The sequence below is a fragment of the Mobula hypostoma genome, chromosome 12 (genome assembly GCF_963921235.1).
Source record: "Mobula hypostoma chromosome 12, sMobHyp1.1, whole genome shotgun sequence".
NCBI lineage: Eukaryota > Metazoa > Chordata > Chondrichthyes > Myliobatiformes > Myliobatidae > Mobula > Mobula hypostoma.
The window spans coordinates 51,233,951-51,246,390 of NC_086108.1; the positions used below are offsets into that span (position 1 = coordinate 51,233,951).

General features: G+C 38.9%; 1 protein-coding gene across 2 annotated transcripts in view; it reads right to left on the bottom strand.

Moving 5' to 3' along the window:
* The window catches only part of kifap3a (kinesin-associated protein 3a), a 250,021-nt gene that overhangs the window by 198,062 nt on the left and 39,519 nt on the right, over positions 1-12,440 (bottom strand). For both annotated transcript variants that reach the window (XM_063064071.1, XM_063064072.1), the window contains one exon: positions 4,543-4,697. In XM_063064071.1, the coding sequence (XP_062920141.1) occupies positions 4,543-4,697 (155 nt within the window). The remainder of the gene's footprint in view (positions 1-4,542; positions 4,698-12,440) is intronic.

Genomic DNA, 12,440 nt, shown 5'->3' on the forward strand with positions numbered 1-12,440 from the left:
CAAAAGTCTTAAGCACATGTAAAAAAATTCTGTAAAGTGAAGATGCTTTCAAGAATAATGAAATGAAAAGTTTCTAAATATCAAAACAAATACTATGAAGAGGAGTACACAGTAAAAAACAAGTAAATCAGTATTTGGTGTGACCACCCTTTGCTTTTAAAAACTGCATCAATTCTCTTAGGTACACTGTCATGCAGTTTTATAAGAAAACCATACGGTAGACTGTTTCAAGCATCTTGGAGAACTTACTACAGTTCTTCAGATTTTGCCTTTCTCGCTTACTTCTGTTTCTCCAGGTAATCCCAGACAATGATTTTGAGATCAAGCCTCTGGAGGCCATAGCATCTGTTGTAGAACTGCTCGTTCTTCTTTTCACTGAACATAGTTCTCTGTGACCTTGGCCATGTGTTTGGGGGTCATTGTCCTGCTGCAGAATGAAGTTGGGGACTGATCAGATGCCTCCCTGATGGTATTGTATGATGGATGAGAACCTGCTTGTATTTTTCAGCATTGAGGATTCAATTAATTCTCGCCAGTTCACCTACTCCATTTGCAGGAATGCAGCCCCAAACGGGCAGGGAACCTCCAGTGTACTTCATTGCTGGCCTCAGACACTTACCATGTAGTGCCCTCTAGCACTTCCACAGACAAAATGCCTCCTACTTGAGTCAAAAATTTCGAATTTTGACTCATCAGTCCAGAGCAGTAGCTGCCATAGTTCAGCACCCCAGTCTTGGTGTTTTTCTGCATAACTGAGTCTCTTGGCTTTGTTTCCACTTCAGAGCAATGACTTTTTGGCAGCAACTCTTCTACGAAGACTACTTCTGACAAGACTTCTCCAGACTGTTAAAGGGTGTACTTCAGTTCTAATGGTTTTTGAGACTTCAGAGCTGATAGCAGTGATGGGCTTCCGATTTAGAAGAGATGTCAATTTGATGTATCTCAATTTCCGTGGCTGACCACTGCATTTCTGGTCCTCAACTTCGACCGTTTTCTTGTGCTTCTTCAGAAAAGCTTGAACAGCACATCTTGAAACTCCTGTCGGCTGCAAAATTTCTGCTTGTAGAAACCTTGCTGGTATAGGATGATCACCTTGAGTCTTGTTGCTATGCTCACTCTTGCCATGGTGTAAGAATTGATGATTTGAAGGTTAAACTGTCACATCTGCCCACACGCTCAACTTTTAGGTTGGTTGTCCTTCACCCAGTTTGATTCCTTCTACACACATTTCTGCATCACTTACCAGCTTAGTTCATTCAACTCATTATGTCATTGATTAATAGCACCAGTTTGTTACCTGTGCTTAATTATGGCTATATACCTACAAAGTGATCCAGCTTTTATTTGAAAAGTGGTCTCTTACTTAAATATTATCTCTCTCTCTATATATATATATTTTTTTTTCTTTTTTCATATACTATATTATATTTTTTTTTAATTACAAACAACAACTAGTACTGACCTCTATGGCACACCCCTGGACACAAGCTTCCAGTCCAAGGAAAAACTCTCGACCATCACCCTCTACTTCCTACCACTCAGCCAACTAAAAATCTATTCTTCCATCTCCCCATGGTTCTTATGCAATCCAACTTCCCACTCAAGCCTGCCACAACCTTGCTGAAGTCCATTTAGAAAACATCCACTGCCTGAACCTTTTGGTTACCTCCTTGAAGAAATCCAAGAAATTTCTGCAATTTTCTGCAATTCACCTGCTGTGGCCATAGATGAAGCAAAATTCTCTGCAAGTACCTCTGCAATTTCTTCTCAAGCTTTCCACTAGCGCTGATGAAGCACCATGTTTGGCCCTGGGGATTTATCTACCTTTACGCACTTCGAAGTCTCCTGTACCTCCTCCCTGTTAATTTGTATGTAGTCCAAGACAACAGTACTCATTTCACCATTTCCTTCGCATCCATTATTTTCTCCGTAGTAAAACTTAAAGAGAAACATTCATTAAAAATCTGCCCATTTCCTTTGGTTCTATACACAGACATCCATACTATTTTTTAAAGGAACATATTCCCTCATGGCCACTCTTCTACTCTTACCAAACCTACAGAATCTCTTCGGATTTTGCATCACCTTGCCTGCCAGATCTTTCTCATATCCTCTTTTTAACCTCCTTATTTCCCTTTTAAATGCACTCATATGAATCAATAGTTCCATTTAATATCAGAGAATGCATTCAATATACAACCTGAAATTCTTGGTCTTCGCAGACATCCACAAAAACAGCCATGCCCCAAAGAATGAGTGACAGTAAAAAACGTTAGAACCCCAAAGCCCCTCCATTCCCCCCACGCACAAAGAGCAAATAAGCCACCTCCCCTTCCCCACTTACTTCAGCAAAAAGTATCAGCACCCTCCACCCACCAAGCAAACAATAGCAAAGCCCCCAAGAAAGTCATCAAGAGATTCACTGGTTCCCAATTGCTTACATATAGCATATGCCTCCTTTTTCTTCACCAAAGCTTCAAAATCTTTTGTCAACCAGTGTTTCCTGAACCTGCCAGCCTTGCCCTTCACCCTAATAGTTATTTCCCCCAAGCAGTAAACTGATCAACACCTCCACCCACTAACCCACCCTTCCACAATCCCCATCACCACTCCTATATCATTTTCTGTCAGTTACCTTTTGTACAGACACTCATATACCAAGCATTACATTATGGACATACAATCAACCTATGTATCAAATCTATCTTACGTACTTATATTTACTGTGTTTTTTTTAACCATTATGTTCTCTACGTTGTATTTTTTTTGGGCTGCATCTGATTAACAGTAACTATTATTTCATTCTTCTTTACATTTGTGTATTAGAAATCACATTAAACAATGTTGAAGAGGAACATACCCAAAACGCTGGAGGTACTCAGCAGGCCAGGCAGCATCTATGGAAAAGAGCAAATAGTCGATGCTTCAGGCTGAAACTCTTCATCAAGACTGCATCATAAAAGATGCTGATGAAGGCTTTCAGCCCGAAATATTGACTGTTTACTTTTTTCCATAGATGCTGCCTGCCTGCTGAGTTCCTCCAGCATTTTATGTGTGTATTGCTTGGATTTCCAGCATCTGCAGATTTTCTTGTCTTTGAAGAGGAACATGCAGGCCACTAATTCTTGACATAAAGCAGATGCTACTTTCCCTACAAAAATCTCACCCAATCAACCACTGCAAAATCCCACCTACTGGCACCAAAATTTGCTCTGCTCCAGTTCAGGACTTTAACCTGTGAACTTGTCATACCGTTTCTATAACAATTTTAAAAGCAAAAGAAGTGCTCACCACATACCTCATTTCCCAGGAGGTGGTTGTTCAGTCTTGCACCCCCTCAAGTATATTGATAAAGGAAGCTTCCCTGGGCACACATCATAAATTCCACTCTGTCCAAACTTTTCAAACTATGGTTGCCAGTCAGTATTACAGAACTTAAAATCTCCCACCAATCCTACCCTATTGCGTTTAAAACCACAACTGCAATCTCTCTAAATACTCTATCTGCTCCTCCAGTTTCTAATGCCCATTGGGAACATATAATATAATCCCATCAGAGTGATCATCCCCTTCTTATTTCTAAATTCTACCCACATAGTTCACTGGATAATCCCCCAAGAATATCCTAATGACCATTGTTATGTTCTCTTCTATCAGGAAGGCCACTTCTCCTCTTCTCTAGCCTGCTCCTCCTTTGTCAAGCCTGCAGCATCTGTATTGCGGGATACTGAGCTGTCAGTTCTGTCCTTCCCTCAACCATGTTTTTGTCGTGGCTATGATATACCATATCCCAGAACCAATCCACACCAAGTTCATCAGCCTTACTTATCAAGCCTCTTGCATTAAAATAAATGCAGTTTGAACCTCTCGTCTTTTCTCTCCCTTTACTGTACTCCTGTCTATCCCAACTAAATTAACCACAGTATTATTCCCAATTTTTCATCAGCCACTCTACTGCTCAGGTACTGCGGTGGGTTAAAACAGCTACTGACTCAAACATTAATCAACAAAATGCAATTTACCAATTTTAGCAACTGAGCTGAATGAATGACCTTTGGTTAAAGTCTATTCTGTTGGTTCCTTGAATACTTTTGGTTAAACTGAAGAAAAGGCCATGACAGCAGAATTCATGAATTTATCTAACCAAAATCTCTTTGATTTCAATTTGACACATCATTCTTCCCTACTAATTTCCAAGATCACTTGGGCAGCAGTTAAGTAATAATACTTCTGGATGTAAACTAAAAAGGATGTTAATGTGAAATCAAAATGGTTCAGCAACTTTTCATAATAAAAAGTCACAGTACTGAATATCAAAACCCATCCCCAATTGAAAATTCACATCACTTTAACAAGGACTTATAAGGATTTGTAGGGACTCGATCGCAGAATGTTAATTAAAGAGATCAAAACATTCCTAAGTTTGTACATTTCGCCACAAATAGCATAACAAGAGACGTCTGCAAATCTTTATGGTTGCTAGTTGTAATTACTTATGTAACAAAGACTAATTCCAAACGGATAACATTGGTAAATTGCTACCTCTTCCTTGAGGACTTTCCCTGCGGTTCTGAAGGTAATAGATCAGCTGTTCAACTTCTGCTAGTCTACTTGGATGAATGAGCTTGCATTCTTCTACTACCTTGCGTGCCAGCGATGCAATGTCAGTGTTAGCATTCAGGCTTTTCAGGCGAATACTGAAAGCAACAAGGAGCAAGAAATCAACATCATGAACAACTAATACAATAATATGGAATCAGAAAGTGATGATAAAATACAACAAGTCAATAGTATAGTCCATTACTTATGGGTAAGAGATGAGGAAAATTCAGTTGTAAAGCCAACTTTATTAAATACACAAATCTGAAAATCAATCTTTCACTATTAGCTTTACGAAACTGACAACACATTCCTAACTTCATGTTTTAAGGCAACATATTGTTTTTGTCCATTAAAAACTAAAACTCTTAATGATGTGCTAGGTTTTGGTCACTGTGATCCATCTTTTTAAACAAAACAAAATCACTTGAGCTGTCACAATAATCATCCCAAAATATTTACTGGAGAGCATTACTGCACAACTATTCCCAGATTCTTGCTGAAAATGAAATTATATAGCGAAATAGTATAAAGTTCAAAATTCATAACAGAGTGCCAAGATGACCAGTTCACTTCAAGTTCAGGTTACTATTTTCAAAGATGTGCTATTGAATACAGAGTAGTTTGATGGTAATCAGTATGCAAGTGCAAGCCTTTACCTAAATTACAATTTGGAAAAATTGCAGATTGCACAATACTATACCTTCACAACTTTTTAACTTGGCCCGAGTATTGGGTGCCATGTACCATTTATTAATGCAAATAACCCCCTCTGTTCTGCATACTTGTTACAAAAAGGAAGGGAAAAGTTGGCACAACAGTGGCACCTGGTGCACGTAGACCGATAAACATACATAAGCATAGGTGAGGAATCAGAGATTGTCGAAAAGTACGACAATAGTGGGTGTGATGCCTTTGGAAGTTTCAGGGAAATCAAACAATTCTACCCATGAGGGATGCATGCTCTCATGATTGAACCACACCAGTTATTAAGCGATACCTCCTCCAAGCCAGCAGAATTAAAGCCCACCTACCACTCCAGGCCATTATGCTGATGGCCACCAATTTACTCTATATTCTCTAATGATGAAGAACAGCAGTTGGTTCTCAAGAGGAATAACAACTATTATTTGCAACATATCACCCTTATGCAGTTTAAGCAGTTTCTATTCATCACACTCTCCATCACTCCCTTTCCCATGTTGCCCTGAAACTGCCTACAGACTTTTGCAAATTATTGCTTTGTTTGAACCTGCTATCAAGTTGCGCATAAGTAAATACACATCATGGTTTTCCAGCATATTTTGTAATATATCTCAAAGGATTTGGCTTTTTGTGCAAATAGACGCCAGAGAGAAAAAAAATGGAAAATATCAGATGTCAGAGAATCTGTGTCACTGTTCTAGCCCAAGACAAATTTTCACTGTTTTAGAAGGAAAGGCAGATCCAATGAAAGCTTGGTATTAAGCCAACTTAAGCTAACTTGGAAAACAATGAACTTCAGTCAAAGGATTTGCTTCTTCACTTCCAATACAGTACATATGGAGCTCCAACATTCAAAGTTTATAATTGCACTTTGTAGGTTAACTGTTAAAATGCAATACCTAAAAGCCACAAGACTATTTCTGCCTACTTGCCAAAATTTATCTAAAATGACACTGTAAAAAGGCAATACTACTAAGCAACTAGCTTATGCAGTACATAAATGCAAACTGGAGGCCTTGATTGCCATACAAGTTATCATGATGATTGTGCACATTTCATAATAAATGGATGACATAACTTTCTTGCCTCCTTTGCAGGTTGCCAAAAATCTAGAATCACCATTTATATGAAGTTCAAATAATCCACATTTGAGCACGAAACCCAAAATTCAAGAGGAACCCAAAATTCCAAATTTTGAATGATTCCATGTCAAGAATAAAAATTTATAGATTGTGATTAGTAATTTACATTATTACCCTTCAAGGATAAGCTGATGTTCCCAAAATCACACTGCAAATTAATTAAAGATTCCAGGACCTGAATCAACTAGCCTTCTCTATATAAACAAACCAATGGCTTATGTTTTTATTGTTTAACATTTTGCAACTATTAATAATCCTCACTTTTACATTAATACCTGGCAGCAGTCACTAAGTCATGGATGGCAAAATGATTGTTGACCCAAATCTCTTATAAATTAAAAATGTTTGCTTCAATTACCTTAACAATTAAGTATGATAACTAGGATTAGCAGCTTCAAATTTATTGTTGAAGTGCCCAATTGCTTATAATTTATAAGATTCAAATACCGTAAATTCCGGTGTATAAGCCGAGAATGTGGCCCTAAATTTTGGTCCTAAAATTAGAGGGTCGGCCTATACAGAGGGTGCCAACTTTGGAAAAACAAATACACGGAAGACAGGTCGTATTTATTGCCTGTTCTTGAGTCAAATTCGTTCCACTGTCGATGCATGAATTCTTTGAATGGTTTGTTTAAACTCGCATCTAGTGGCTGGAGCATGGACATCAAACCACTGGGGATGACTGCAATGTCCATATTTTCAGCTTTAAATGCTGCTATTGTCTCACCTGACAAGTGCGCTTTGAACATGTCCCAGACAAGTAGCGACTTTTCCTTCCCGAAACCTTCGGGACGTCGATGCCACACCTCTAACTCACTTCAAGCAACCCACTTCATCCATCCAGCAGCGTTTTTGGACGTAAACAACAACACCCCACGGAATTTTCTGAGCAGTTTTTGTTTTTTGTTTCAACACAAGATCACGTCTATTCATAAATCGGATGCACCAACTTCGCGTAGCTTTGAAATTTTCGCTGACCTCACGGTGTTTTTCGTCCCATTTCAACGCCTGAACTCGAATCATTTCTCTGGTAACAATGTATCCAGACAATCGCTGGTGATTCACCCACTCTACAACTTTTTCTTCCAGTTCCGGCCACTGGAATGTTTTCCCGCGGTTTGCAAATTTTGCCTTTGGCATTTCCCTCAGCGTGCCCTCTGCCTTTCTCCACTCTCTCCCTTGTGTCACATTTACACCAAACTTCTTAGTAGCTGCAGAATTATTCGTTCCTTGAGCAAAATCAACAACCTTCAGCTTGAAGCCAGCATCATATCACATTCATTTTAATCTTTTGTACATGGTGGTTGCAAACTCAATACTGAGTACACGTACTGATCCCGCCACCCCGTGTTATGTTTTAATGAGATTACAATAGGCGCTAAATGGTTTCATGGGGGTTACATTTCAGAGGATTCTTTACCATTGGAGACCTAATCCAAAATTTCCCTCCCTGATTTATTTATTAAGAATTCGCTTATAACGCTCTACAATGTGTAGGCCTGTTTTCTTAGCAGGTGGATGATGTGGATGGAGAATTGGTTAGCAGACAGGAAGCAAAGAGTGGGAATAAACGGGACCTTTTCAGAATGGCAGGCGGTGACTAGTGGGGTACCGCAAGGTTCAGTGCTGGGACCCCAGTTGTTTACAATATATATTAATGACTTGGATGAGGGAATTAAATGCAGCATCTCCAAGTTTGCGGATGACACGAAGGTGGGTGGCAGTGTTAGCTGTGAGGAGGATGCTAAGAGGATGCAGAGTGACTTGGATAGGTTGGGTGAGTGGGCAAATTCGTGGCAGATGCAATTTAATGTGGATAAATGTGAAGTTATCCACTTTGGTGGCAAAAATAGGAAAACAGATTATTATCTGAATGGTGGCCAATTAGGAAAAGGGGAGGTGCAACGAGACCTGGGTGTCATTATACACCAGTCATTGAAAGTGGGCATGCAGGTACAGCAGGCGGTGAAAAAGGCGAATGGTATGCTGGCATTTATAGCGAGAGGATTCGAGGACAGGAGCAGGGAGGTACTGCTGCAGTTGTACAAGGCCTTGGTGAGACCACACCTGGAGTATTGTGTGCAGTTTTGGTCCCCTAATCTGAGGAAAGACATCCTTGCCATAGAGGGAGTACAAAGAAGGTTCACCAGATTGATTCCTGGGATGGCAGGACTTTCATATGAAGAAAGACTGGATGAACTGGGCTTGTACTCGTTGGAATTTAGAAGATTGAGGGGGGATCTGATTGAAACGTATAAAATCCTAAAGGGATTGGACAGGCTAGATGCAGGAAGATTGTTCCCGATGTTGGGGAAGTCCAGAATGAGGGGTCACAGTTTGAGGATAAAGGGGAAGCCTTTTAGGACCGAGATTAGGAAAAACTTCTTCACATAGAGAGTGGTGAATCTGTGGAATTCTCTGCCACAGGAAACAGTTGAGGCCAGTTCATTGGCTATATTTAAGAGGGAGTTAGATATGGCCCTTGTGGCTACGAGGATCGGGGGTATGGAGGGAAGGCTGGGGCAGGGTTCTGAGTTGGATGATCAGCCATGATCATAATAAATGGTGGTGAGGCTCGAAGGGCCAAATGGCCCACTCCTGCACCTATTTTCTATGTTTCTATGTACTGGTTTACAAAATTTTCAGGTTCCGGATCTGGCAAAGCTGAGTACTGGCATGTGAGATCTTGGGATCTTTTCTGGTTAAATCAAAAACCTCTACAAAAGGGGTTAGCTTATACAAAAGTTACAAGAAAAAATCACTTTTTTAACCTTGAAAATGGGGGGGGGCGGGGTCAGCTTATACTCCAGAATATACGGTAGCCCAAAAATTTATATTTAGCGGTTGAGAACAGATTTTAAACAACAAAATCTCATTACAAGTACAGTGAATTCCAGTTAAATGGGCCATCAGTTAATCGACACACTAACTTAAAGAACAAAAATGGGCCATGGTAACATAGTAGTTAGCTTGACACTCTTACAGTCTGGAATGTAGCAGTTCTGAGTTCAATCAAGGCACTTTCTAAGGAACCTCTGCACATTTTTCCCCTGGAATGAGTGGGTTTTCACCGGGTGCTCCCGTGATTACATGAGGGTTAGATCAGAGTCGTCGGGGATTGCTGGGCAGCGCTGCTCGAAGGGCCTATTACATTTCCTACTGCCCACTGTATCTCTAAATAAAATAAACAAAACTAAATGAAACCCAATTAAGAAAATAATCAGGATTCCCTTTGTTTATTTGGGACACTATGCCTTTTAATTAGGACAGGAGGCTGTTGCCAAACAGTTTGCTATCGTGTGGCTATTAGACACTACACCAAGCATAGAGCTTTAGTTGCACGTGCTTGTGTTATGTTATTCATTGGGGTGATGGATGCCGGTTCAAAAAGCTGTGGTTTTTATCATTTTGCTTTTTATTTTGACTTTAAAAAATTTCAGATCCTTGCCAAGATGCCAAGAAAAGATCTGACATTATCCAAAAAAAATTACTCTACTGTACCAAATTAAAAGCTATCCTCTTTTATCGTGCCGCATCGGATGGTTCCTTTTGCTACAAACACACAACACTATCAGGTTCAAAGAAAGCAATGTATCACATAACTGTGTTGTGTTGCTCAAATATGTCAGGAACTGATTTTAAAAAATTGTTAGTTATTGGGAAAAACCTTAAGCCTCAATGCTTTAAGATAGTTCACCAAACAAGTACTATTGGTATAATCTAAATTTATTGTTAAATTACAGCACTACTTCATGCAGTTAGGCAATGAAGGCAGTCCATTATCTGCACTAGGTAGCTGTGCTGATTTTGTTCATTTACAGCCGATCATAGGAACACGGCAGCATACATTGGATGAATTCCTCCGCTGATAACTATATAGTAGTGGTATTCTAATTTCTTCTGTATTTACTTTAAATACAATTTGTTTCTCAGTTAAATGGCAGCTTGTCTTTTTTATAACTTTTTAACTATTTTGAAGAAGCTTCGGCTAATTGGGGGAGCCACTTAATTGAGCTAAACTGATTTGTGCCAGTTAACAGGAATCCACTGTACTATCAACGCAGACACAATGTAATTATCTGCAGCTGAGAACAAAGAGACAAAATATCCTGACATGATAAATAGAAGTCAATAGATTTTCATATTAAAAGAGCAAATCTTTCATAAATTATGATCTAAATTCAAAGTTCAAGCCTCTGCAATATAAATTCCTCTATTTCACAATAATATTTTCTGTCTGGATAGGCTTTCAACACTTCAGATTCATAAGTTAATCTTCAAAACTGATGGAGGCTCATAGATCCAAAGGCATTTAAAAAAGAAAAATGAAAAGTTTGGTAATTTTCTTACATTTACAAAAAATGAATATGTTTGCATTAAAATGATTCTACGATTCAAATTAATAACATTGCAGCCAGAAGATTTAACCACCAGCCTAATGGTTTGATAATACTAAGAATGTATACTACCTGAATTAGGTGATAAGCTACTGAAAGATAACAAGAGATTAATGGTGTTACATTAGGTATACTGGACTTGGATTATTAAGATTAATTACCATGACACAGAATATTTCAACAAAGTGTGTAATATACATTTGCAAACAGTTAACTGTGAAAAAAAATGTGTATTCAACTGTCAGCAAAGAGCTAGCTTTTACTTAAAAGCCACCATGGTTGGTCAAAATTTCATTTCCTTCCAACCCTCTGAAGGTTTTGCCAAGAATTTTTGAATGTTTTTTCTTTGTCCCAAGGGGTCTGCAGACAATGCAATACTACTTTCCACCCAGATAAAGCTCTGTGAAGTAATCAATGAATGATCACCACATACAGTTTCTGGCACTGCACGAGCAGAAAGTTGCTTTTGCAAATGGAATGCTGGAACCTATTCTTGTACAACAATGAAGTGAATTTGGCAGAGCAAGAAAAATACTTCAAATCCACACCATTACAAATAATACTTGTACCCTTGATTAATCCCCCCACCTCAATATATATGGAAAATTATATACATACTGTCGTCTGCTCCTGGCTTTCCAACCCTTCTCATAACAATAAATCCCATCTTTGCTTTATAGTCATAAAGGGGCTGAGGTGGGCATAGAAGAGGGCAATATTACAAAAGTAGGGAAAAAAATATGAAAATTATGTACCTACATTCCTTACTGGATGCAATAAAAGGAACTAAAGTTAACAGGGAAAAGCCCTACTCAGATTAGACACCATCTGCCTGTTTTTTTCCCCCAACGTGGCCCAGGCACACCTTTCTACTGAGAGCTCTGTTCTCACAAAAAAAAAGCATGGCATAGTGCAGCATAGAGGCTGCTTCAGCACAAAAACAGCTGTATGACAAAATGGCTTTGATAGACTTCAAGATCATGCCCAGAATATCAGTAGCTGTTAAAAGTTCACACTGTTTATTGGAAATTATTTTGGATTCATTAATATTGAAAATCACTTGCAATAAAACAAAAATGCTAAATAGCTGAAGATTAAATAAAATTACACATTAAAAGTTTAACTTCATTTAGTAAAAAACTAAAATTCTAGTAATCTTTCTCCTTGTAGCCAATTTATCCCATTTACTTCCATAGGATTGCTTTTCAGCCTGTCACTGGGGAAGCTTGCTGAAATACGAGCTGCCGTATTGGATTTCATAACAAATCCATCCAATAATTCATGAGCAAACAGCAGCACGGTCAACCAGCTAGAAAATGCTGCTGACAGTTCTATAAGGCAATGGCAGCATCAAATTTTGGGACTTGTACAGAGAAATGCAAAAAGTTAGCCCCAGGAACTTTGAATCGGCATCCAAAATCAGATATTGACGTCTGGAGGCTCTGAAATTCCTGGTGAAGTGATAAAGAGGTTAAAGCTTTTGACACATTTGTAATACCAGACCTCAAATTTTAAAATATTACAAAGGGGTAACAGGAGATGAGGAAACGGGGGACAAGGAAATAACTTCAGGCAAGCCACTAGCCCAATTTTCCAT